Below are 21,757 nucleotides of genomic sequence, written 5' to 3' on the forward strand. Positions count from 1 at the left end.
TAGGACCAAATCAAGCTGGGAACGTCGACGAAAAGCAAGGGCAACCGAAGACCTAGGGATGACCAAATTTAAAAATAAAAATAAAATTAATACATTATTTATAAAAAAAAAAAACTATATATATCACTACCGTGCATTGCACGGTGTTCATCTGTATATGTAAATATTTGGGATGATTCGTGTGTTTCCATTTCTAGAAAAAAAAATTATAATGCAAATATAATTAAAAAAAAAAAAAAAGCATATGGCCATGCAAAATTGCAAATTCATTATTATTTACTCTAGAATGGCCAGCGCATCCGCATCTCTCCTCAGTCGCAACCCATCAAAATTATATGATTAAAATACTAATCAAAGGGACAAAACCGACTGCAGAAACAAAACCACCGCCGCTGAAACCAAAACAGCTCCAGAAACCCTTTGAACATTCCCACTCCAGATCGTCTGTCAATGACTTCTCTTCTTTCTCTTTGTTCTCTCTCACTTATAATTCTTAATTTCCATTTTCAATTCTCCAAAAGACCGTCTATTGCCCATAGTTTCCAAAACCGTTCCCAAAACCGACCCTGCTTCCTCGCACCTCGCTAAATATATATTGATCACCCAAAACTCCTCAAAACCGACAATTAATCAACTCTTCCATTGCTGTCTTAAACCCCACTTTGTAAAAATTCCATCTTTTTAACGTTTATACCTTTGTGTTATTACATGGAAGCTGCTAATCAACTCGGGTCAACTGCTCATCCTAGCTCGACACCTGCTCCTGTCCCTGGCATCGCCTCTACAGGAACTTTGGGGCGCCATTTGGCTCGGCGACTGGTGGAGATTGGTGTCAACGATGTTTTCTCAGTCCCTGGAGACTTCAACTTGACACTTTTGGATCATCTGATTGCAGAGCCAGGGTTGAACAATATCGGCTGCTGTAACGAGCTTAACGCTGGATATGCTGCTGATGGGTATGCACGGTCAAGAGGCGTGGGGGCTTGCGTGGTGACTTTCACTGTGGGTGGTCTCAGTGTGATTAATGCTATTGCTGGTGCTTATAGTGAGAATTTGCCTGTGATTTGTATCGTCGGTGGCCCCAATTCTAATGATTATGGGACTAACCGGATTTTGCATCACACTATTGGGTTGCCTGATTTTAGCCAGGAGCTCAGGTGCTTCCAGGCAGTCACCTGTGTTCAAGTAAGTTTGATCTGTGTGTACATATATCAAGTAGAATTCGTACGTTTAGACTTGTTTATAGTGTTAAACATATGTATATGCGTATATATATTTTTATATATACTGTCTGGTGATGCTCATGAATCATGATGGTGGTAATATGGCAGGTAGTCGTGAATAACTTGGATGATGCACATGAGCAAATTGACACTGCAATTTCTACTGCTTTGAAGGAAAGCAAGCCCGCTTATATTAGCATAAGTTGTAATTTGCCCGGAATTCCTCATCCTACCTTCACTAGGGAGCCAGTGCCGTTTCTTCTTTCTCCAAAGTATTCCTTCTCTTCTATTCTTATTCCTTGTTTGTAGAATTTGTGGGTTTGTTTGGTATTTTGATGAAATTTAATGCAATTCGACTGGTTTTCTGGAAATTAATCATAGCCTTGTCGAGGAGTGAGAATTATATGCATGGATCTCAGTTTGTTTACTGTGAACCCCATATTTTACTCAGAAGTATGTCCTTGATGCATTCTTTTCTCAAATGTGCTTGTTTGTTCTATCGAACAGGGAACCAGACTAGAGAACGGATTGTATTTTAGCTTGTTTAATATCCTTTATTGAATATCATTATCATGAAAATCTTGTGTTTACAGAACCTGAAGTGGTGCTCTTTACTTCTTTTTCATGCAGTGTAAGCAATCAGTTAGGATTAGAGGCAGCTGTTGAAGCAGCTGCTGAATTTCTAAATAAAGCTGTGAAACCTGTCATTGTGGGGGGACCTAAATTAAGGGTGGCAAAGGCACAGAAGGCCTTTTTAGAGCTCGCAGATGCCACTGAATATCCATTAGCTGTTATGCCCTCAGGGAAAGGGCTAGTACCAGAACATCATCCACATTTCATTGGGACATACTGGGGTGCTGTTAGCACTAGCTTTTGCGCAGAGATTGTGGAGTCTGCCGATGCCTACATTTTTGTTGGCCCCATCTTCAATGATTACAGCTCTGTTGGATATTCCTTGCTGATCAGGAAGGAGAAAGCAATCATGGTGCAGCCTAATCGTGTGACTATCGCCAATGGCCCTTCCTTTGGCTGGGTATTTATGGCTGACTTCTTAAGTGCATTGGCCAAGAAGTTGAAAAAGAACAGCACAGCCATGGAAAATTACAAACGTATCTTTGTACCTCCAGGCATCCCTCTGAAGTGTGAGAAAGATGAACCTCTTAGGGTCAACATACTCTTCAAGCACATTCAGGTAAGGAAACATGCACAATCTAAAATAATCTTGCTAATGTTGTAGATTACATGAGATAGATGATTATAGAGACTTTCACTCTGTTTCTTGGTTGGTTTCTTGGTGTGGTTGGTCTTTTTCTTTTTTTGATAAATCAGAGTCATTTTACAAAAGGTCTAAGTGAAAATATGAATTTGTTATTTTCGATAGGTCTCTTGTGTTTTGGCTTTAACAGTACAGAATCTGACACTTCTAAATCCTCATAACTTAAATATTGAAAAGTGACATTCTTCCTTCATAGCTCATTGCTGTTATGCTTTCGTGCGTCTTCATTGTACTGCCAATCTTTTTTAACATTTCTTTGAACATGAAATAGCAAATGCTAAGTGGAGACACTGCAGTAATTGCTGAAACTGGAGATTCTTGGTTCAACTGTCAAAAACTCCGTCTCCCTGAGAATTGTGGGTGAGTTATCCATTATGCAAGAATTGTGTTGAATGTGATCCTAATATTGCTATCATCATTAACTAGCTGGAAATTGTTTGCAACAATGTTGTTCAGGTATGAATTCCAGATGCAGTATGGGTCTATTGGCTGGTCTGTTGGTGCAACTCTTGGATATGCTCAGGCTGCCAGAAATAAGCGAGTGATTGCTTGCATTGGTGATGGGAGTTTCCAGGTGAGTGACATATTCTGATAAGCACGTATTCACCATGATAACAGAGAAAAAGAATAATAGAAGAAATTGCTGAAGTGTAATGTGTGGTAAAACTCTCTTTATTCAGGTAACAGCTCAGGATATTTCAACAATGATCCGTTCCGGACAGAGGAGTATAATATTCCTTATCAACAATGGCGGTTACACAATCGAAGTAGAAATTCACGATGGCCCCTACAATGTGATCAAGAACTGGAATTACACCGGCCTTGTCGATGCCATCCACAATGGTGAAGGCAAATGCTGGACAGCAAAGGTTAGCATGATATGTAGATATAACCTGTGCAGTTAAGATTATAATGACTATTTATTTTGGATGTACTGATGGATTGAGTTATTAATACAGGTTCGAACAGAAGATGAATTGACAGAAGCAATTGCAAGAGCAACAGGAGAACAAAAGGACGCTCTATGTTTCATTGAAGTTTTGGTGCACAAGGATGATACTAGCAAAGAGCTGCTGGAATGGGGATCCAGAGTTTCTGCTGCTAACAGCCGTCCTCCAAATCCACAATAATGATTTTGGTGTTTTCGATGTTCACAAATAAGCTGATGATTGGAAATGCAAGTAACATGAGATTTGGTACCATGATCTACATCAGAGCTAGAAATAATTGCATGTTTGCATGAGATATCTCTGGTCCTGTCACTCTTTTTCTGGTTTTCCTTTCAAGCCATGTTTTTGTAACCATTATGTGTTGTACATTAAACTTTAAGGTGGGATGCGGTGAAGAATTCAATCTGATCAGAAATATTAAACTTGTAATGGTGCGGGTTTTTCAATTGAGATTTCTACTGACATGATTTAGGCCACTACAAATTTCAGACTGAAGGAGTTACTTTCTGACAAAATTTCAATTCCTACTGTGACTAGTTCTATCTAAATGGTCTGCCGTCTACGTAGATGGGCCGACAAGGTATGTCAGAAAATTACTTGGTGATGAGGGTGTGATTTTTCTCTTCCTCCTTAAACACCTGTCGATCCATCTAATTACAATGAAATTGGCCTGCACGTATACGTCGTCGTTTAATCCCAAGCCATTGCTTTATTGATTAAATGGAAACCAGATACAGCAAAAAATTTAAATGGATAAATTATAATTCCATTCCTGTAGTTCAATGAAACTATAAATTAGCCTTTGCTTTTTGAAGTATTAGCTATTTGGTCCATAAAATTTTAAACAAGTTAACTAACTTGTTTAATATAGAATTAATTTTTTTATGAAATTATAAGAATTAAATTATAAATAAAGGAATTATATCTGTATTTTTCATAATTAAAATTTATTAATTTTAAAAGAAATTGAAAAAGACCTGATTAGACTTCTAATACGGTATTATGGAAAAAGAAGTCAAAAATAGAAAAGTTTTATTAGAATTTTTGAAAGATTGAAAGTGAACTATAAATAGTAAAAAAAAGACTATTTATAATAAAAAAAATTTTAATGTGTAAAATTATAAAAATATTTTTAAAAAAAATTAAAATATAAAATTAATTTTTAAACGGTGAAATTTTCATATTAAATTTTATTATAAATTTGTGGTACTCGTCACAATTTTAAAAGTTATGCATCTTAAATTTTACTTTTTAAAAAATTATTATGAGTTGTCATCAGACATCGATTACAAAAATTAGAGATTAGTTGCTCCGAACGGCTAAATAATTATCCTTAAAAATTAAAAAAAAACTACAAACTTATTTTGCAGTACAACTTAAATAAGCATGAAGCATTGTGTCAACTCTATTAATTTGAAGTAGCGATTAAGAGAAATCCATCACTAATTTGATAGTTGTGTTGGTTAAATTGAATATTGTGTGCCTTGAAATAAACAATAATGCAAGACACTGGAAATTAATCTATATTCAAATGCTAATTGTTAGAATGTTACTTTCAACACTTTCAAAAGAAACTCGTCTGGGTTTATTTCAACTCTGCTTGTCACCTGCCCCATATTTTCAACTACTTTTTATATATTTGGTATACAATATTCAGGTCAAATTTTGATCTTTTGGATTTAATATCACACGTAACCCTAAATTTCCATTCTTATAAAATTAAAATTATATAATTTTGAGCAAGTGTATATATATATATATGAATTTGCGTCCACCTGTACTCAACTACGCTAACTAAACTCATATGTTAAATAAGGGGCAGATCGATTTGGATGATTTTAAACTATCCATTTGCTCACCTGTGAGTCGTTCATAAACTGTTATAAAAAGAGTAGTCCAGAGCATATTGCCCCATAGAATATGTTCAAATTGGTTTATGCCAGCAATCTGGCCTACACCAAGCAAAAATTTGAGTGAAGTCAGAAGAACATCTACCAGCACTTTCTAACAAGAGCAAATAAGAACCCACAATTTTTCTTATTTCCAAATACTCGATCATGAAAATTTTCATCACCTTTCTCCCACTTCTCCTCGCTCTTGGCTTCTCTGGGACATCGTTTGCAATTCCTTTACAATATCACTCAATTTTCAACTTTGGTGACTCTCTTAGTGACACTGGAAATTTCCTTCTTACTGGTGCCTTGGCATTTCCTGTCATTAGAAAGCTCCCCTATGGCGAAACCTTCTTTCACCACCCAACAGGGCGGTGCTCCGACGGACGTCTAGTGGTCGATTTCATTGGTACTCCTTTCTCTTCTTGATTTTATAGTTCAAATCTGCAATACATTGTACGCTTACGAAAAAGTATGATTTATGCAGCTGAGGCAGCTAGGTTGCCATTTTTGCCACCCTTTCTAGGACTTGGCAAAGGCCAAGATTTCAAACATGGGGTGAATTTTGCAGTCGCCGGAGCTACAGCTCTTGACTCTAAATTCTTCTATGAGCAAAAGATTGGGCAAGTTTTGTGGACAAACGATTCATTGAGTGTTCAGCTTGGTTGGTTCAAGAAGTTGAAGCCTTCACTTTGCACTAACAAACAAGGTTACCGTGAAAACAAAAGCTAATCAATATTTAGGCTCATCTATTAAGTTCACGTAACATTATTTTTCCTTTTTCTTTTTTTTTTCGCCAGAATGTGATAATTACTTCAAAAATTCACTATTTCTTCTGGGAGAAATTGGTGGAAATGACTATAATTACGCATTTTTAGTCGGTGGGAGCATTAAACAAGTTCGAGCTTTTGTACCACTCGTTGTTCAAGCAATAGCTGAAGCTGCCACTGTAAGATCTATATTAGTTATGGTCATGACCCTTTTATTATTTTCATATAAAACCATTAAAATTTTAATTCATTTATATGTATTTTCTTTTTGGGGATATTGGGTTAGATTTTGATAGAAGAAGGTGCAGTAGAATTATTGGTGCCAGGCAATTTGCCAATCGGATGCTCAACAATTTACCTGGCCTCGTTTCAAAGCCCTAACAAAGCAGATTACGATGAAAATGGGTGCCTGAAAGCTTACAATGCATTCTCCAAGTTCCATAATAAACAGCTCAAACAAGCCTTGGAGATCCTGAGACACAAGTATCCTCATGCGAGGATTATTTATGCTGATTATTACGCTGCAGCCAAGCGTTTCTATCGCTCACCAAAACATTACGGTCAGTTTTTTCTTTTTCTCATAAATTCAACGCCTGTTGTGGAGGGTTTTACAATGGAGTTTAGTTAATGATGGACTGAAATAAATGCAGGGTTTTACAATGGAGCTCTAACCGCCTGTTGTGGAGGAGGCGGACCGTACAATTTCAACACTTCGGCGAGATGTGGTCAAATAGGTTCGGAAGCATGTCCAAATCCATCAACTTATGCAAACTGGGATGGGATTCACTTGACAGAAGCTGCATATGGGATCATAGCCATGGGTTTGATCAATGGCCCTTTTTCTACACCACCACTTAGAACATTTCCCCTGTAAACTCGTACTATATCAAAAACGACATATCAATACCATTTCTTTTGTGAAAAATAAAATTTACTTTCAAATTAATCGATTGATTAAGGTCCAACTTCAATATAGAATGGGTCAAACTTGGACAAGGTGTGAAAATACCAAGCCCAAAAGTTGAATAGCTGTAGTAGTTGCTCATATGATGATGACAAGCAATACTGCCTAATGTCCTCCATAAAATATATACTGTTTAGTAGTTATGAGTTTTTAGAATTAAAGTTTTTATTTTAAAAATAATTTTATTAATTAAACTAAATTAAAATTAATTTCAAATTACATTATTTGAATTTATCATTTTCATTATTAATTAAATCATTTAATTTTATATAAAAATTTTATACTTACAATTTTAATATAATAATAAATGTATCTAAATAAATCTAAGAGATATCATGTTTTACTATTTTAATTCTTAATTTTTATTTCAAAAAATATATAAAATTTTATATAAATTATAAATTACGAACATTTTATATCAGTCTTTAATATGAACATTTTTAGCCATAAATTAAAAAATGCAATGAGTGGCATATATTGTGGGTGGAAAATTGTTGAGTTTAATAGGCATGCCAAGGATTTAAGGATTGGTCAAGTTTCTTATGTGCGTGACTTAGACTAGTTATAGTTAATGCACTTTCGAGAGATGACAAATAAATAATAGACTCATCACTCATGACCCACGTGTAAGGATCGATGGCCTTCCAATTCTTCCTGAACTTCCACTGTTTTTTATCCCCCACAATATAAGTTAATAATAATTAGAGACCCAGTAATGAAATTTAAAGACCGCGATGATTTGAGATTCAAAAGAGAATCGGGTCAGAATGTGTTTGAGCTTGGTATTTATATTCTCTACCTATTTTTTTAATTTTATTTTCTTTTTATCATTTTGTGACATATAACTGCCACCTATTATAGTATTTTGTGTTATTATTATGTAAGACTATATGGACGAACGGTCCTTCCCTCTGTTGTCAGGCAGCTATTGAATTCCTTTCGGCGTTTATCTTAGCATGATTCTGAATGTGTGGGATCTGCTGCTTTGTGGGTTTAGCTGATCGACCGAACCGAGTCTTTTTCTATTAGGCTCAGGTCTTATTTAGTCAGACATATTGATACGAGTCTTGGGCCGACCTCCTGAGATGAATCAATGCTTTGGGCTGTCGCAGGAGTCAGGCCTAGCCTCTCTATCGTGGGCCTGACCGCGGTTTTGGTATTCGAGGCCTACAGGTTATCAAGTGCCCCTTTGCCCGCTCATTAATTATTCCATGATTAATGATGGGGTAAATCCCGAAATTCCAATTATTATTGCACGGCTCTAAGTGTGCTTTTGCCAAAACGTCTTTTCTCTGCCTCTACCCATTTTAAATTCGCACTTTTAGTTTTTCTCTAGATTCTTCCTCTTGCTCTGCTTCCATTAATCTGTCTTCCTTCTCTTCTGCAAATTTTACTTTGAGGTACATCCTGTTTTTCTCATGGCTTCCATTAGAATTCGTGACATCGTGGGTTTGATATCCTTTGTCACTCATTATTCCCTTTCTAATTTTTTCTCCAGCGAATATGTTGATACCTCCATTTATAGAATTAGGGCTCCTCTTCATAATGAGAGGATTGTTCTTCCCAACCCGCCTCCAGTTAGCTTGATAGACCCCAGCAGTGTCGTAGCTTAGTTTTCTTCATTAAGCAATGCAACTTTAGGCTGACCTTCCCCTTCACCCCTTTTTCATCGAGGTTTTTAATCATTTTGGAGTGACCCTTTGCATATTATCTCCAAATTCCATTCTCTTCATGTGCTCCTATGAGTCGGTTTGCCTGGATTTTGCCCCGTCTATTACTTTGTTCTCCACTTTCTTTCGCCTCATCTGAGCTAACCATAGGTTTTACTATATTTCTCCCTGGGGAGGGTTATCCATCTTTGCTGGGTACAAAGATTCAATAAAAGGCTGGGCTAAGGCCTTCGTAGTGGTCGAGCTAAAGAAGAGCTCAAAGATCAACTGGGATGTTGATCTCTCTTGGAGGGAGGTCCCTCAGGGCTGCAATGACCTTCCCCGGCTGACCCTGGTAGACCAGATCTGTCTTCTCCGACTGACCTCTTTACAGAAGAAGTATAATGTCGAAAAGTGCATGTTTATGCCTAACCTCCGGGACTGCCGGGAAACTGGTACTGTTAATGATTATTTTCTTGCTTTTTCTTTTCTGGTTGTATTTTCTTTCTGTTATTCTGAATCCTGACTTGTATTATTTTCACTTTTCTAGCTTCTTCCTTGCCCATGGACAACACCAGACTGCCAAAGAACTTTACCCTATCTAGGGAGAGCATGAAAGGCCACGCTGGAAGCCTTCAAGGCTGGCAAGTCCATGGCGGACATGACTCGTGAGGTTTTTCAGGTCCTTGTCCCTACCTCTGTGAACTAGACCCTTGCTCCTACCCCTTCTCTAGTGTTGGCATCTATTGCAAGGGGCTCTCATTCTGCAGCTTCCAAGGCCTCTGTTCCTGCTAAGGCGTCGGCCTCAACCAAATCCCCAGCAGCCTCCAAGCAGACCCCCAAGGGCAGTTGTAAAGGGGCGCTGAGGTCACTCCTTTGGACATCCAGCCTCTTCAAACTGTCACTGCCATCGTGATCGAAGGGGCTGCTGGTAAGCGGGCGAGGACCTCTGAGCCCATTTCTAAAGGTAAAGCTGCTAAGAGGGCTCGGGCTGCAGAGCCTGCAAAGACAGTGCCTCCCTCCTCTACTGACAAAGGGAAAGGAGTTGTAGAGTTTTTGTTGTCAGCTCCTGACAACGAGTTTCTTAATGCTGCCGAGGTGACTCCTAAATCTACGCCGGCTTCAGCTGCCAAGGAGCTCCGTAATAAGATGTTTGGGGGAACTCCCAATGCCTCAGATCCCGATTTTTTGGCCCTCGTTAGCCATCTTTCCTGCTCCACTAGACAGCAACATTCAATACTTGCTCCATGGATGACCTCAGAGACAGTCTGAGGGAGATGCTCCTTATGGTAAGCCGTATGTTTTCCTCGAGAGTATTTATAGCTCCCTTGTTTTTTCTAATTTTGTCTTTCTTTCCTTGTGGCAGGCCTTTGGAGTGTTCCTCGAGATTGATGCTCAGAATTGGTCTTTTCAGAATTCAATGGAGCAGCATATCGCCAAGGTTCGCCGGGATGAGAACATTATGCCACTGGTGAGGCCCGTGGGCAGATTATCAAGTTGGAAGGAGTTATCGAGGACCTCACCAAGCGGTGGGGGGGACATGAGGGAGGAGGTCGCCTGGGCTTCCCATTGAGCTTCTACGGCTGAGTCTCAGCGAGATGAGGCCTTAGCACAACTGTCCTCTTTAAAGGAGTCCAGCCACCAGCGTGATGAGGCCAAGGCCAAGCATGATGAGGCCTTAGCTCGCACTGCAGTCCTCCGGCAGGAGCTCAGTAAATACATTGAGGACCTGAAGGGCATGGCCTTGGTAGCGGAGGAGTCTCGCCTCCAGCAATAACAACTCCGCCAAGAGGTCACTGCTCTGGAGAAGAGGTGTTCTGCCGTACTGAAGGATGCCCGGGCTGCTAAAGATAGGGTCCAACTGGCCTGTGAGGAACGTCTTCAAGAGTACAAGAACTCTGCTGAACTGAAGGCCAGAATTCAACAAGCTTGTGAAACGCGACTTGAGGAGTATAAGGCCTCCAATGAGATAACATGCGGTAATGTTCAGCCTGCGAGCTCTTTTTAGCCTAAGTTGGAAGGAGTACAAGAGAATCGGTCTTTTGAATGTGTAACTTTTTGCGTTTTCCCAGGTTGTTGGTCCATTGGAACTTAGTTTATTTATGCTTGTATGGTGGATTGTTTTTATATCTTCAACCTGTGAGCTCTTTTTAGCCTAATTTGCTTTAGCATACTGAAGTTATTTTTAGTTATTCAGCCTACGAGCTTAGCCGGGTTGTTTAGTTTATTTAGCATATGTAAATGTACTTAGGATGTTTCTGCATAATTTGTCAATAAAGTTTATATGGGCTATGAGCGCAATTATATTGATATACTTAAGCCATTGTTATGTATTTGGCCTGTGAGCCTATCTAGGCTATGAGCTCGCTTACATTTGAGATACTCTAGCTATTTTTGACTTTTTAGCCTTACGATCTCATCTAGGTTGTGAGTTCGATTACATTATACTTAGGCTATTTTTTGCGTGTCTAGGCTGCGAGCTCATTCGGGCTGTGAGCTCAATTATATTATACTTAGGCTGTTTTCTTTACAGCCCTTCCTCTTTTGCTGTTCTTTGGTGTAATACCCGGCTAGACTCCGGTATCGGAATTCCTACCGTCCGGTGGAATCTCGGATGTCGGAAGCCTCTAGTAGGGTAGAATCATGTTTTTATAAAATATTTTAAGGTATTTCATGGTTTTAAGTAAAATGGAAACGAGTTTTTGCATAAAAACAACCTTGAAGGAAAACTCAGGTTCGGCCGCCAAACCTCAAGTTTGGCCGCCAAACATGCATGCCTTCGGGAGCGCCTTTAGGCCCCTGAAAGCATAAGTGAGGAAAGTTCAAGTTCGGCCGCCGAACATGGCATGCATGCGGAGGCACGTTCGGCCCCCGAACGTGGCCTGGCCAGCCACTATAAAAGGGTCCCTTAGCCGAAAACGGGCGAGCTTTTTCCCCATTTCCGGCCAAGGTGAGTTCTCCGCCACCCCTCACCGATCTTGAGTCTTTTCCTTCAGATCTTTCGAGTTTTTCACTAGTTTTCATCTTGTTTTGAAGATTTCCGAGTTTTGAGCAAGTTTTGGAGCTTTGAGGTTCAAGAACTCAAATCTCTTCCAACTCCAAGTTAGATCGCCTCTACCCTCGATCTTCAAGAGGTAAGGGTCGATCTCTAGCTTACTTTATGTTTTAAGCAAGTTTTATGCAAGTTCATGGGTTAGAAAATGCATGTGTAGCTTATGTTGAGCTTATGGGTTTTTGATGTGATTTTGAACAATGTGGCTTGCAAATGTATGTTGGATGTGTGATAGATGGGGTTTTAGTTAGTTGATGCCCCTAGGAACTTGTATGCTTGTGTATGAGTGTTGTAGAATAGGTTTATGCATGTTTGGATGAGATAGGAGGCATAAATGCATAGGGGAGCTGAGTTTCTGCCATTCTGGGAGAAACCAGGTTCGGCAGCCGAAGGAACTTTCGGCCGCCGAACATGCTTGTGGAGGCAGCCTTCGGCTGCCGAAGCTTGCCCCCGAAAGGAGACTTTCGTCTCTGTCTGGGACTTTCGGCCGCCGAAGGTGCCGCCGAACATGCATGAGTTTCGCCTCTGTCCGGGAGTTTCGGCCGCCGAAGGTGCCGCCGAACCTACCTGACTTTCGGCTCTGGAGGGACTTTCGGCCGCTGAACCTGCCGCCGAAAGTGCCCTGTCGAGCCCTTTCTTGCATGTTTTTCTATGATTATTCCATGATGTTTTAGGGGGTTTTTGGGGAATAGTTTAGAGTTATGTTCATGTATGTTTGGTCCCTCATTTGAGTCCACCTGTGTAGGTTCGGACCTGAGGAACCGAGGACCCCAGCAGTGAGTCTGTTGCCCCAGTGTCTGGTCAGAGCTATCCAGAGGTGAGTGGAATAAACCTTTATGTTTTTAAGCAAATTAATCGTATAGTTTTGAGCATGTTCATGCATCATGAATGCCATGTGATGAATTAGGTTGCTTGCATTAGAATTCACGAATATGTTGCATTGCACATTTTAAATGTTGATGTGGATGAATGCTGGATGATCCATAGCCCTCGATCTATGATATGGCGATGTGATATGTACGGTACGGAATGTAAGACCAGTGGGACCCATTCTACGTTCGCTGGCACTATGTAAGGGAAAGACCAGGACCCATTCTACGTTCTGGCACAGTTGGACACTGTTATGTTATGAGATGTAAGGGAAAGACCAGGACCCATTCTACGTTTTGGCACAGTTGGACCATGTAGAGGGCTATTGGTGACAGGTTCATCCTTGATGTGATTAGCTGTGATGTGATGCATTCCATGTTATCATATGATTTTAAATGTTTTATTATTCTGCTCACTGGGCTCTAGTAGCTCACCCCTCTCCCATTTCCCCAGGTTTGCAGGTACAGGGTAGACCAGGAGGTTTACAAGAATAATGAAGTCTGGTATATGAAATAGATAGTGTGGACATGATAAATGTATTAATGTTATGTAAAAGTACAGTTTCAGTCATGTAAAGATATTGAGGATTAGAGATTGTGCTTGACTTTATGTTTGAGGTATCCCTTTTAATACATGATCTTAGATGTTTTATAATGTTCATGTAAGCCAACTCATCTCATGTTTTAGCGCCCTTTGGGGTATTGATGAGATCCCACAGAGGGGTCATGATTATGAATATGTACAGTGTATGCTCAGGTTGAGTTGGATGTTTGAAGGAAAAGTTTTAAATTTTTATGCATGTTGTTGATCATGTATGGGATTAAATAGGTTTTCAGGTTGCATGTCAGGCTTGCTACGGGTCCCGGCGGCCTTAAGCCGATCTGGATCCTAGCGCCGGTAGCGGTCTGATTTTCGGGTCGTTACATTTGGCTAGCTAGGTTTTCCCGATTTACCTCTCATTTGTCCAAGACCTTTAACTGGGCCGAGCTCGTTTTTATGGTATTGGGACCTCTTTTTCCTATACATCAAACCTTTTAATTAAGTCGGGATTAAGCCTTTCTCTAATGTTGTTGAGATCTCTGTCCTCTAGTGAGGTCGAATTTGAGTTTATGATTCGTGATTTCGCATTTCGAGCCTTTAAGTGAGGTCAAAATCGGATTTTTATTTGTTTGTTCTTGGGTTTTTCGAGCTCTTTTGCAAGGTCGGGACTGGGTTTTTACCTATTTGCTGAGTCTTACTTGAGCCGAGGTCCTTTTTTTAGGTCGGCTGCTTGTTGCTCGGTTTTTCTCTTGGAGGCTTATGGCCTTTGTTTGATGCTGTTCTTTTTGTGTTGGTCTTTTTTTCCTCAGCTAGTTTTGTGGAGTCAGTGGTCATATTCTGAGACCGGTCACCCACCTCACTGAGGCCTTCTTCTTCTCAGTCGGTTTTGTGGTGCCAGTGGTCATATTCCGAGACCGATCACCTACCTCACTGAAGTCTTCTTCTTCTCAGCCTATTTTGTGGTACTGGTGGTCATGTTTCGAGACCGGTCACCTACCTCATTGAAGTCTTCTTCTCCTCAGCAGATTTTATGGTGTCAGTGGCCATGTTTCGAGATCGGTCACCTACCTCACTGAGGTCTTCTTCTCCTCAGTCGGTTTTGTGGTGCCAGTGGTCATGTTTCGAGACCGGTCACCTACCTCAGTCAGGTCTTCTTCTCCTCAGCCGGTTTTGTGGTGTCGGTGGTCATGTTCCGAGATCGGTCACCTATCTCACTAAGGCCTTCTATACCTGCTTTAGGGATACTAATAGAAATAGCAATTTTTATTCATATCTCAAAGGACGAGGGTTTACATTATGTGCTTTTTTTACGGGAAATACCTCCTCAAGTGTTGGATGTTCCAGGCGTGAGGCTCCGGATTTCCTTGTAGGTCTTCAATTCGGTACACCCTCGACTTGACAACTTTGCTTATCCTGAAGGGGCCTTCCTAGGTTGGTGCCAGTTTTTCCACGGCTTCTCTCTTCCTCGTTGCTTCTAATCTCTTCAAGGCTAAATCTCCAACCTTCAGGCTCCTCTATAGTATCGGGCTACTTTCTGTTGATAAGCAACTGTTCTTATTTAAGCTTCTTCTCTGATTTCCTCCAAGGCATCCAAGTTGCTCCTCAACTTCTCCCCATTAGTATCCTCATCACTGAGCTAGACTCGGTGGGAGGGGATCTGTAGCTCTATGGGGACTACAGCTTCGATTCTGAATGTTAGTGCAAATGGTGTCTCTCCTATCAGTGTCCAAGGTGTAGTCCGAAATGCCCATAGGATGCTATTTAGTTTGGCTGCCTAATTCTTTTTAGCTGCATCCAGCCATTTTTTCAGTCTTTGGAGGATAGCCCAGTTAGTTACTTCCGGTTGGACATTTGTTTGGGAAATGAGCTACCGAAGAGAACTTGTGTCATATGTCTATGTTTCTTGTGAAGTTCCTAAAGGACCTACAATTAAACTGCTTGCCATTGTCTGATATGAGTATCCTTGGTATCCTAAATCAACATATGATATTGTCCCAGACCAAGTCTATCACCTTGCGAGCTATGATTGTGGGTGCAGCTTCTGCCTCAGGCCACTTGGAGAAGTATTCTACATCCATTATCATGAACCTCTTCTGCCCCACAATCTTTGGGAAGGGACCCAAAATGTCGATCCTCCACTGCAAGAACGGCCAAGGGCTAGATATGCTTGACTATGGTGTGGCCGGGCTATTAATGGCATTGGCAAACCTTTGACATACATCACATCTTCTGACGAACTCTTCTGCTTCCTTTTTAATCGTGGGCCAATAGTACCCTTACCTGAAAATCTTGTTTGCCAATATGATTGCTCCTTCATGAACCCTACAAACTCCCTGATGTATCTCCTGAACTACTCTAGTAGCCTCTTCCAAGCCCATGCACCTTAGCCACGAGCTGGATTTTCCCCTTCGATATAGGGTCCCCCTCACTGCTTGATAATTGGCGGCCTTAACCACAATTTTTCTAGCTTCTGCTTTATCCTCGGGTAACTTTCCTACCTCTAGGTACTCTAAGTACTCTAAGTATAGAGTCATCCAGCTCCGTTCCTTTTCAATCTGCATGACTGGGGCTGGTTTTTCGAAAGTAGGGCATTAATGTGTTGTATATATACTTTGTCTGGAAGCTGCTCTAGTTCTTCTTCGGACAGCTTACTAAGCAGGTCTGCTTCCTACGGACATCTGCATAGCTTTTCTATCTACTCTGAGCAGTCCTGATTCTCTCTCTGATCATTGGCACCACTCTGCTGATGATCTCAACTAACTCCGGCCCTGCAAGAGCCGCCTCTCCTACTTCTTCCCAGCAAACAGGTGATCTGCACTTCCTTCCATACAAAGCTTCATAAGGGGCCATCCCTATGCTAGCATGATGGCTGTTATTGTAGGCAAACTCCACCAAAGGTAGATGCTGCCTCCAAGAACCGCCAAAGTCTAACACACACATTCTTAGCATATCCTCTATGGTCTTCATTTTCCCTCCAAGGTATTCTTTGATACTACACAGCGACCCCCTGCTCTCCGAGCTCGACTTCTACAGCCCGTACCCTGGCCAAATATTTCTGCATGACGAAGTCTTTTACCTAGTATGCTCCTGTTATTTGGTTGATCACAAGTTGGGAGTCACTGTTTTTTTTAGGTTGGTTGCCCCCACTTCTAATGTTATTTGCATTCCATTTATGAAGGCTTCATACTCTACCATATTATTAGATGCAGGGAACCCAAAGCGCAGAGCGTAGCACACCCTGAATCTGACTGGCCCTTTCAAAAGTACCCCTGCCCCGCTACCAGCGATACTGGATGCCCTGTCTGTGAATAGGTTCCATCTGAACTCACGTGGCTGTTGATCTCCTTCCTTCTCTTTTGTTGGGCTCGATGGCCTTTCACTCTGTTCCTCTTGGTCCAAGTTGAAGGAGCACTCAACTATGAAGTTATCTAAGGCTTAGGCTTTGATGGCATTTTGAGGCCAGTAAATGAGGCAGTATGGGCTAATTTCTGCGGACTAGGCTAGCATCCGTCCCGAGGTCTCAGGTCTATGTAAGATTTTCTTCAAAGGTTGGTCAGTCATCACTACCCCTTGGTGACACTCCAGGTACACTCTGAACTTCCTTACCACCAGCAATAGGGCAAATGCTAACTTCTCAATGTTCATGTACCTAACCTTGGCATCCTTGAGCACCTTACTAACATAGAAAATAGGCTTATGTACCCCAGCTTCATCCCTTACCAGCACAATGCTTATAGCTTGTTCAGAGGCAGCTAAATATATCAGAAATTCCTCTCCAGCTAAAGGGCTACTGAGCACATGTGGAGAACTGAGATACTGCTTGAGGTTTTTAAACACTTCTTGGCAATCCTTTGTCCATTCAAAGTTTGAAACTTTCCTCAGCTTTTTGAAGAATGGTAAGCATCTTTTGTAGATTTCGATATGAACCGATTGAGCACCACCACTCTCCCTGTAAGTTTTTGCACATCCCTCACGCAGGTCAGTTTGGGCATTCTCAGTATGGCCTCTACCTTCTCCGGGTTTTGCTCTATGCCCTTCTCACTGACCATGTATCCCAGGAACTTTCCTCCTCTGATAAAGAAGGAATACTTCACCGAGTTTAACATCATATTGTATCGTTGTAGCACTCCGAATACCTCTTCTAGGTCGGCTAGGTGCTGTTGTAAGGTTTGGCTCTTTACTACCATGTCATCAACGTAAACCTCCACGTTCCTTCCTATCTGATCCTTAAAGATCTTATTCATCAACTATTGGTATGTCGCCCCTGTGTTTTTCAGCCCGAAGGGCATGGCCTTATAACAATATGTCCCATCTTCAGTAATGAATGAGATCTTTTCTTCATCCGACCTGTCCATAAGGATCTAGTGGTACCCTGACATTGTATTAAGGAATGACATGTAATCAAAACCGGTCGTAGAATCGACCATTTTATTAATATTTGGAAGGGATAACAATCTTTTGGGCATGCCTGACTAAGATTGGTAAAGTCTATACACATTCTATATTTTCCATTTGCCTTTTTGACTAGCACAACATTGGCTAACCACTGTGGGTACATGACTTTCCTAATGAATTCAGCATCCTTCAGCTTTTGTACCTCTTCCCTTATGGCTTGCTGCTTCTCATTCCCTAACACTCTTTTCTTCTGCTTTATTGGTTTGACTCCAGGGAAGACATTCAACTTGTGCGTCATCACCTCAAGGTCTATCCTCGGGATGTCTGAAGGCCTCCAGGCAAAACTTGAGGCATGTCCTCTTATAAGAGCCATTGTTGTCTCTTTCTGGTCTTTTTCAAGGCTCAGGTTGATATTGAAGACCTTGTCGCTTTCTTCCTCAAACAGTGGGAATGTCTCTAGCTTATCAACCGACTCTGTCCTGGCTTCCTTCTTCTCATCTCGAACCTCCATGACCTCCAGGTTTATTTCTTCCTGGTTCTTCTACAGTGGCCAAATATACAGCCTGAGCCTCCTCCTGCCTTCCTCACACTATGCCCACCCCTGAATTTATTGGAAACTTCATGGTCAGGTACCGGATGCTGGTTACTGCCTCGAAGTCGTACAACATTGGCCTTCCCAAAATAACATTGTAATTTAGGGGCAGCTTCACCACAAGGAATACTGCATAGTGGGTGCGGGACAAAGGTGATTCTCCTAGTGTCAAAGCTACTTTCACCTTTCCTTCTATCGCCGCGGGGTTTCGCCTATCCCCTTAACTGGGGCTTGATCCCTTACCAGTTGCTATTCGGGTATGTTCATTTGTTGAAAGATCCGATAAGGTAGTAGATTTACCTTGCTCCCATCATCCACTAGAACTTTACAAATCTGAAAGTTGTGAATGACGGCCTCGATGACCAGGGCATCATCATGAGGCATTTGGACTCCATGGGCGTCTTCTGGAGAGAAAGAGATGGTCACAGGGGAGTGTTCTACTATCTGCATGATTTCGGTACTACTCCCTTCTCCATTCCCGCTCCTCTTCTTCCCTCTCCTGCTCATTCGTCCCTCAGTTCCTCCTATGATCATGTTGATCGTCCTGCTGGAGCCGTCATTCACAGGTCCTCCTGTTTACCTATGAGATCTCTCTGCCACTGCATTTTGCTGAGGTCTCTGCCCCTCTAGTTTCTTCACAAAGTTCCTGAGATGCCCTCTTTTGATGAGCCTCTCTATCTCATTTATCAGTTAATAGCAGTCGTTAGTGTTGTGGTCATACTTCCAGTGATATTGACAGTACTTGTCTGGATCTCTTTGGATGGCCTCGACTTTCATGGGTTTGGGCCAATGTATAAAGTCCTTGTCTTGTACAGCCACAAGCACCACGACCCTAGACACATTCAGAGGAGTGATTATCTCGGGGATCCGCGGGTGGTACGGCCTCTGCTCTTTGCTCTCCCTCGGGTGTCTGTTTAGCGTCTCTAGCCCCCGATTTTGTCTCCCCTCCTGCCTTTCAGGTCGTTTGTCCTCCACTGCCTTGCTCCTATCTCCTATTTCCCTGGCGAACCTACTGGTGGTTAAGGCGTCATTTTGCCTTATGTATTTTTTAGCCCTTTTCATTAGTTCGGCCAGGGTGGTGGGCAGCTTTCTGTATAACGAGCCAAAAAAACTCTAGGGATGTGGTCCCTTTCTGCATGGCCTCTACCGCTCTGACCTCGTTGAGCACAGGAATCTACAGGGCCTCAGAGTTGAATCTAGTTACGTACTCCTTCCGAGACTCATTTCTTCTTTGCCTAACTATCTCCAAGTAGCTTGTTTTTCTCTTCGCCGGGACTCCTGTAATGAACCTGCTGATAAATACACTAGCCAAGTCCATGAAGCTCTTAATGCTCCTTGCTTCTAGGCTATTAAACCACGCCCGAACTGGTCTGGTGAGGGTGGTAGAAAAGACTTTGCACATCAGAGCATCAGAATGGGTTTGAAGCTCCATAAATGTTTTTTAATTAAGGACATGCTCTCGGGGGTTTCTCATGCCATCGTATGCAGCCATCGATGGCATCATAAACTTATTAGGAATAGTCTCCTATTGCACCCATCTGCGAACGGGGATGAGGTAGGTAGTAAGGGGTTGCTGTTATCCCTTGCCCCCGGTTCTGCCAAGAGCTACTCCCTCAGCCTCTCCAGTTTTTGGTCTACATCCACTTCTTACCTTCTCGGTCGCTTCTCCAGACGATAGCCTCCCTCCGGCTCTTCACTTCCTGATCCTCGCATTGGCTTGGAGGAATAGTTTTTAACTTCCTCGTTTTTAATGAGCTCTCTTACTATCCGGCCCCTTGCTCTAACCATGGGCTCATTTCTTCTGCAAGCCTCTCCTTCTTCTTCGTCTGTCCTCCTGCTGCTTTGTTGAGGGACTTGGTGGTTCAAGGTAGGTGGGGTTCATTAACGTTGAAGCCCTCGGCCACAGGTGGTACGCTCAATGGGGTGTTGAATCCCCTTTGCTGTAACATTTGCTCCAGCCAATAGGCAGTGTTTTATAGTTGGAGAGCCATGTTTTTTAGCTTTTGGTCAGATAGAGTGGTTCTAGGCACGTTCCCTGTTGAGTTTGAAGAAGGATTAAACAATACAGGTGGTTGGTTTAATGGGGCTGTAGGGTTGGAGAATGAAAACTATGGACCTTCATGGGTGGAGCTCAAGTCATTCGGGATGGTTTTGGTGTGGTTTTCATCATGGTTGGTCATGTGGATCTCAGCGGGTGTTATGAGGATGAAAACTCCGGTGATGAAAAAATCTCTTTTGTTCCCACAGGCGGCGCCAATTGATGATCTGAGATCCGAAAAAGGGTCGGGTTAGAGTGTGTGTGAGCTTGATTTCTATCTTCTCTGCGTATCCTTTTATTCCCTTTTCCTTTTGTCGTTTTGTGACAAATAACCGCCACCCTATTACAGTACCCTGTGCTGTTATCATACAGGACCGTACAGACGGACGTACGGCCCTTCCCTCTACTGTCAGATAGCTATTGAATTTCTTTCGGCATCTACCTTATCATGATCTCGAATGTATGGGATCTGCTGCTTCGTGGACTTAGCTGATCGACCAAACCGGGTCTTTTTCTATTGGGTTTAGGTCTTATCCAATCAAGTCTGTTGCTATAAGCCTTGGATCGACCTTCTTAAAATGAATCAATGCTTTGGGCTGTCGCAGAGATCAGATCTGACCTCTTTATCACGGGCTGACCGCGACTTTATTGTTCGAGACCCAGATGTGATCAAACGGTATTAGATTTTTATTTTCATTAGCCTTAGGATTATTAATGTTTTAAGTAAAATTGAATTTATTTATTCAGTTTGTAATTACATATACTTTACATTTTTATATTTAAATTAATATTTGGAATTTGTGAGCAGAGACAATCAACGAGATTTGAGTCCACAATTTCTAAGTCCAAGTCAACCACTTTAGATTATTTAGCTTTCTCAAAATTTTAATTGATTATTTAACTACCACCACTATTATTGCAAGATAGGATATTTCTTACCATCACACAATTCTACTTCCTTACAGCATAACAACTTAAATACAGGCCATAATCTTGCCTATTTGCACTGCTATTATATAACAAATTGTAATTATACATCTGCTAATAATATAATTAAATTTTTGGTATGATGATAAATATTGATTTTATATTTGATATGAGAGTCAAGTTTATGAATATCAATCTTAATAAGTATTAGATAAAAAATTATTAGTCAAGTGAACTAAATATTTTTTTATAAAACTAAATAATCTTATTTATTTTTCAAACGTAATTAGAAAAGCCTGATTTTAAATAATTAATAAAACATCAAGAGCTTATTGGGAGGCAAACAAAGTTCTGGACCATGTGTCGTAGCTTTCAACGAATGAATAGTGTTCCAAAATGGTAGACGATGGCAGTGACAGATGATAAGGTAACTATTGAAAGTAAAACGAAAATATCTAAGTATTTTTAAAGTGATTTGAAAATAATAATAATAAAATAGAATAAAAAAATATTAGGTTTAAATTTAAAAAATAGATTAAATTGAATTAATTTAAAATTTTAATTTAATTTTTTATTTATTTCGATTCGATTTGATTTTTAATTTTAAAAATTTTAGGTA

General features: G+C 41.1%; 2 protein-coding genes across 2 annotated transcripts; both read left to right on the forward strand.

Moving 5' to 3' along the window:
• The first annotated feature begins 305 nt into the window (after window positions 1-305).
• On the forward strand, window positions 306-3,878 carry LOC110605229 (pyruvate decarboxylase 1). Its single transcript, XM_021743645.2, has 7 exons — window positions 306-1,185; window positions 1,332-1,495; window positions 1,854-2,415; window positions 2,771-2,859; window positions 2,956-3,073; window positions 3,180-3,368; window positions 3,459-3,878. Exons 1-7 carry the CDS (start codon window positions 709-711, stop codon window positions 3,627-3,629), a joined length of 1,770 nt encoding a protein of 589 aa, XP_021599337.1. The 5' UTR covers window positions 306-708; the 3' UTR covers window positions 3,630-3,878.
• Window positions 3,879-5,286: 1,408 nt separating this feature from the next.
• Window positions 5,287-7,057, forward strand: LOC110605600 (GDSL esterase/lipase At5g45910). Its single transcript, XM_021744230.2, has 5 exons — window positions 5,287-5,750; window positions 5,829-6,050; window positions 6,142-6,290; window positions 6,398-6,671; window positions 6,762-7,057. Exons 1-5 carry the CDS (start codon window positions 5,507-5,509, stop codon window positions 6,983-6,985), a joined length of 1,113 nt encoding a protein of 370 aa, XP_021599922.1. The 5' UTR covers window positions 5,287-5,506; the 3' UTR covers window positions 6,986-7,057.
• The last annotated feature ends 14,700 nt before the right edge of the window (window positions 7,058-21,757 follow it).

Source organism: Manihot esculenta, chromosome 17, assembly GCF_001659605.2.
Source record: "Manihot esculenta cultivar AM560-2 chromosome 17, M.esculenta_v8, whole genome shotgun sequence".
Taxonomy (NCBI): Eukaryota; Viridiplantae; Streptophyta; class Magnoliopsida; order Malpighiales; family Euphorbiaceae; genus Manihot; species Manihot esculenta.